The 5,701-nt window shown below is 42.2% G+C and overlaps 1 protein-coding gene across 1 annotated transcript; it reads left to right on the top strand.

Annotated features, from left to right (window-relative positions):
• Nucleotides 1-4,556: 4,556 nt before the first annotated feature.
• Nucleotides 4,557-5,701, top strand: LOC309565757 (carbohydrate sulfotransferase 5-like; the record flags this gene model as incomplete). The annotated part of the gene is made up of 1 exon (XM_082270741.1): nucleotides 4,557-5,701. The coding sequence occupies exon 1, from the start codon at nucleotides 4,571-4,573 to the stop codon at nucleotides 5,699-5,701; it is 1,131 nt and encodes a 376-aa protein (XP_082126867.1). The 5' UTR covers nucleotides 4,557-4,570.

Genomic DNA, 5,701 nt, shown 5'->3' with positions numbered 1-5,701 from the left:
ATACAAATGTTCGTCTTTTCTCCCCGGGATGTCGGTGTCTGTTGAAAAGTGCAAAGACAGCACAAGGACAGCACAAGAATTTTGTCTGCAGACTTCAGCTGACTGCAGAAGTGATGTCATGTAATGGTTAACTTTCCCTGTGTTTTTTATTTTCTGAGCATGCCCAGTCTTGCAAATCTGCGGTCTGTCGGCCGAATTCTGTACTGACAGGCGAACAATCGTCCGTTCTGGTGTCCGCAGACAAAAATTTTCATGTTTGCAAGAAAGACTTTTGTCCGCGGATTGTGCGCAGACAGCTGTCGGAGGCACCATACTAACACGCGTACAATCGGCAGATCTTTCGCCCGCCGACGTTTGTATGCCGACGATCGGTACGTGTGTACGGGCCTTTACAGGAAAGGGGGTGCCAAGCAGGTAACCCTGAAGATTAGGGATAAAGGGGGTGCCAGGAAGGGCCCTGAAGTTGTTCAGCAGCACAGTCTACCTCAGAGTACAGCTTACCTCAGGATGGAGTTTACCTCAGGAAGCTTCAGTAATTCCTTTCACAGCTAAGGGCAAAGTGAAGTAGCGGCCTAGCCGTGACTAGCTCGATTCAGCGTTACTCAGCATTTTTCAAGTCGTCCCTGCTTATCGTGCATAGTTCTATTCAGTTGGAGTATCCCACTCATCCCTTCTCCTATCCAAGTTCCAAATAAAACATAAAAACCAAAGAAACCGGACTGATTCTTGTCTGAGGTAAAACACTTGGAAAAATGCCAGACTGTTCTATTGTTGCTAATGGTAACCCTGGGGAACCCGTCACCAGCAGCTCTCTTGGGAGTAGTGCTACAGGTATAATGTACGGAACTGAGGCATCATTGAAACAAAAAGAAAACCTCTGGGACTCAGGAGGATTTAGAGAGAAAAAGCCTGGGGAATCAAATGATAAAGCAATAGGAAGAGAGCTGTTTTTCCCTTGAGAAAGGGGGACACACCCCGAAACATGCATCCTCATGGCAACCCGGGAAGCTTGATCAGGAAGCATCCAGCAATCGTATACAGGCTGACAGTACTCTGCGAGCTCCGCTGCAGAGCAGATCGCAGCCAGAAGTGCATGCGATCCTTTCTCCTATCTGCCTGCAGCCAGAGAGAAGCTGTTATGAAACTTGGTGCATCCCTGGCCCAGGATTCTTCTCTGATCAATGTGGAATGTTTAAAGGTGCATGCCTGATCTGGTTAATGTGAGTGCATTTGATTTATTTATGTTTTCAGTTTAATGAAGTGTACTGCTGCACTAGTTGTGTGCTCCGCTTTGTTCCCTTATGTGATGAAGCAATAAGCCCTGAGAAAGCTGAAATCTTTTCCTATGCAAAACAAAAAGCAAAAGGTTTTGGCTTTATGTACTGTATGGCATGGTTGGGGACAACTAATGATGCAAGAGAAGTGATGTCCATGGTGATAACATAATTAGGTTTGTCTACTGTGCATAGAGAGAAGACACAGTGACATCTGTATCCAAAGTGTCAACGTTACAGTGTGTAAAAAAAAATAAAAAATGAATTTAAAAAGTTTACAAATTCAATGAAATAATGTTAGATGTAAAATACCCAAAATGTCTTTTTTTTCTCTTTTACTTTTTCTCTCTTTCTCTTTCCTTATATTTAATGTTGGATTTTGAATGCACACTGGCAATTCAATTTGAATACTTTTCATGGCAACCTATGTTAAAATGTATGGACATACTGTATTACTAAGTACATTTAGGGCACCTATGGATTTTACTGTATTTTTTTTTAACAATTTTTTTGGGCAATATGAAATCCTTCTTTTTTTCTCGTTTGTAAATTTCTACAAATTTTTATGATGAAAAGCTTAATAAAATTATATTTAAAAAAAAAAAAAAAGCAAATTGTGTCTTTTAAACATTTTTGTATCTTTTGTAAACTGAAGCCCCGTACACACGCACAGATTGTTGGCCAACTGATCGGCCAACTTTTGTCCAGTGTTGTTTGTTGGATGAAATGTGCTCTAGACTTGCACTGGACTTCAGAAGTGATGTCATGTGATGGTTGACTTTCCCTGTGTTTTTTCTTCTCTGAGCATGCCCAGTCTTGCTCATCTGATTTTTGTCTGCCGAAATCTGTACTGACTGAGGAACAATCGGCCGTTCTTTGTTGGCCAACAAAAATTTTATAGCCTGCACACCAGATTTTTTTTGGCCGAAAATTCGCAGTTGGTTGTCGGAAGCATCATACTAACAAGCCTACAATCGGCAGATCGGACGTTGGCCAACAATTTACGGCCAACAATCTGTGCGTGTGTACGGGGCTTTACAATTAACTGCCGGTTCACACTGTTCCGACTTATCAGGCGACTTGGTCGCCTGACAAGTAGCGGACCGTGCTGTGCAATAGGAACCGTTCTAATAGGAGCGACTCAAGTCGCTCCGATTTAGAAAAAGGTTCCTGCACCTTTTTTTTTGCAAAGTCGGAGCGACTTGCATTGACTTCCATTATGTGAAGTCGTTGCAAGCCGCGCCAAAGTCACGGTGCACGGGCGACGGCATTAGTCGCCCGAAGTCGTGTCGGATCAGTGTGAACCGACACTCAAAACATCAGTAATATATTTATTAAATAGGGTATCAAATAAATGTCCTTTAAAAAAACATGTAATTATTAAGTAGCCAAATTCATATTAGAATTATTTGGCAAAGCAGTATTAAATCCTACAGGAAAAATGTAAATTTTGCAGCTTACCAACTCTTGTGCCCCTTTCACACGGGCAATCTGTCTGCCTGTCAGTTTTTCAGGCAGACTTGATTGGACCCTCCAGTCTCTTCTTTGGAGTGGAGGATGTCCGCTGACACTCGCCACCATCCGAACCGATCCTGTCCGCCAAAAACAGATGAATGGGGGACCAGTTCCCTATCCATCTGGCAGATGAGATGGCATCAGATGGAAACAGAGACACAGTCCAATTCCATCCAATTGCCCTATAGAGGAGAGCAGGCTGTGTCTGCTCTGCATAGCGGAGTGGACATGGACCTGTCAGAGATCCCTGCCCAAGTGAAAGGGGCCTTAGATATGGTGGCTGCATTTGTTTTCTTTAATGGCCTTTTTTCCTCTTTTTTTCACCTTATTGATCTGGCCAGTAACACACCTCCTGTATTATCGTGCCCCCACTCTGGAAGGAGCATAGGGGCACATTTGGACAGCATCTCTGTCAATCTGGGGGGGGGGGGGTAGTGTTAGATGGACCTGCAGATTTTAACCACTTGCCTACCGGGCACTTTCACCCCCTTCCTATCCAGGCCAATTTTCAGCTTTCAGTGCTCTCACGCTTTGAATGACAATTGCGCGGTCATACTACACTGTACCCATATGAAATTTTTATCATTTTTTTCACACAAATAGAGCTTTCTTTTGGTGGTATTTAATCATCTCTGGGTTTTTATTTTTTACAAAAAAAAAGAAAAAAGACAGAAAATTTAGAAAAAAAAAAGTTTTTCTTATTTTCTGCGAGTAAATTTTGAAAATAAATACATTTTTCTCCTTCACTGATGTGCGCTGATGGGCACTGATGAGGTGGCACTTATGGGCACTGATGAGGAGGTACTAATATGCCGCACTGATGAGCACTGATAGGCGGCACTGATGAGCACTGAGATGTGGCACTGCTGGGCACTGAGAGGTGGCACTGATGGGCAGCACCATCAGTGCCCACAGTGCTGCCAATCAGTGCTCATCAGTGCCTAGATGAGCAGGCACTGATGGGCACTGACTGGCAGCACTATGGGCACTGATTGTGGGCACTGATGGCGGGCACTTAGTGTGTTTTATTTACCTTGTGTAATCAGTGCACTGGTGATCAGTGTCCTGATTACATTCCTCTGTGTCCCCGACGGCTGATCGGCTCTGCTCCTTCCTCACACTGCAGTCTCTGTGTGAGGAAGGAGCGCTGGCGATGAGAGATGATCTCATATGTTTACATATGAGATCATCTCTCATTGCATGGGCCGATCACGTGGTAAATGGCCGCTGTGATTGGCCATTTACCACTATCTGTGATTGGCTGTGTCCAAGGGACACAGCCGACACAGATTTCCCCCGATGCGCGCTCGCAGGAGCACGCAGGGAGACTGTCTCTGGGAGGCCGTTTAAAGAAAATTCGAGATCTGAAGAAGTTAACACACTAACAAATTGAAGCCAAACTCCAACTAACACTTTTTAAAAGCAGTTGCAGCAAACCTTTTTACCTTTTGGGATACAGGTTTTACATAAATAATTAACTGATCATTGTATTCACCCCTGCTAGTTTTGAATTATTTGTCTCATCCTTGTAACTGATCTATCTGCAAGAGAGCTTGTTCTTTTGAAAAACAGACTTAATGGCCAGATCACCAGGTGAAAATAGAAGAAATAAATCCAAAAAAAGAAAACAAATGCAGCCATTACATCTAAGAACAGGTAAGCTTCAATAAAATAAGTGTTTGCTTTTGGATGTAATACCACTTTAAGGATTGCTTTTTTAACATCAGAGGCATACTGATTCACTTTCTTTTAACTTAACAGTGGACTGAACCTCAGGCACCATGGTCAGAATAAGGTTTATTGGCTGTGTGCTGGCTGTGCTGACTTTTATTCATATAATATTATTGTTACTACATCTGCAAAAAGTTAAGCATATACAAAAAAAAGAGAAAGTCCATCTGCTGATTCTTTCTACATGGAGATCAGGTTCATCTCTGGTTGGTCAATTTTTTAGCCAGCACCCCAATGTCTTCTACCTGATGGAGCCAGCTTGGCACGTATGGAAGTCTATGCCTTACTTCAGTGGAAATGAACTTCACAAGCCAGTGACAGATTTAATCCAATCGATCTTCAAATGTGACATGTCTGCGTTTGACACATACATGACAAATATGAAAGTTTCTGACCATTTTCTGTGGTACACTAGTAGAGCCTTTTGTACACCACCAGCATGCAATTATCTTTCTCATGATAAATACGTTAATGTAACAGCATGTAGACAACTTTGTGGAAACGATTCAATTAGTAAAACAGAAGAAGCATGCAACAGTTATAGTCACATTGTTGTAAAGGAGGTTCGAATTTTTGACCTCAGTGTGATCTATCCTCTTCTGAAAGACCCTTCATTAAACGTCAAGATTCTTCATTTAGTACGTGACCCTCGGGCTGTTGCAAAGTCTCGCAATCAAACCTTTAGAGCACTAGCTGTTGACAATGGCATTGTCCTCAACACAAAAGGAAAAAAAATAAATGATACCAAATTCCTTGTATTACGTGAAATTTGCCAAAGTCATGCTAACATGTACAAAATGGCTACCAAAGACCCCCCAAAATTTCTCAATGGAAAATATATGATGGTTCGATATGAGGACTTGGTACAAGATCCTTTAGGAAAAGTCCAAGAGATGTATAAGTTTGCAAATTTAGAAATGAACGAAAAGTTAAGTGTATGGATTTATAATGTTACACATGGTCCAGGACTTCCTAAACGAAAGGAAGCCTTTGAGACCACCTCGCGGGATGCGTTAAATGTCTCCCAAGCTTGGAGGACCGTGCTACCATTTCAGAAAGTCTTACAAATACAGGATGTATGCAAGGATGCCATGAATACATTTCAGTATCAGTTCATGAAATCTGAAACACAACAAAGGGATTTGTCAGAAGATTTCTTTTTGCCAAGGACAAAGCATTAG

The sequence above is a fragment of the Pelophylax lessonae genome (genome assembly GCF_965119305.1).
Source record: "Pelophylax lessonae genome assembly, chromosome: 10".
Lineage (NCBI taxonomy): Eukaryota > Metazoa > Chordata > Amphibia > Anura > Ranidae > Pelophylax > Pelophylax lessonae.
The sequence above is the reverse complement of the archived record's forward strand: the minus strand, read 5'-3'. Positions and strand labels throughout refer to the sequence as shown.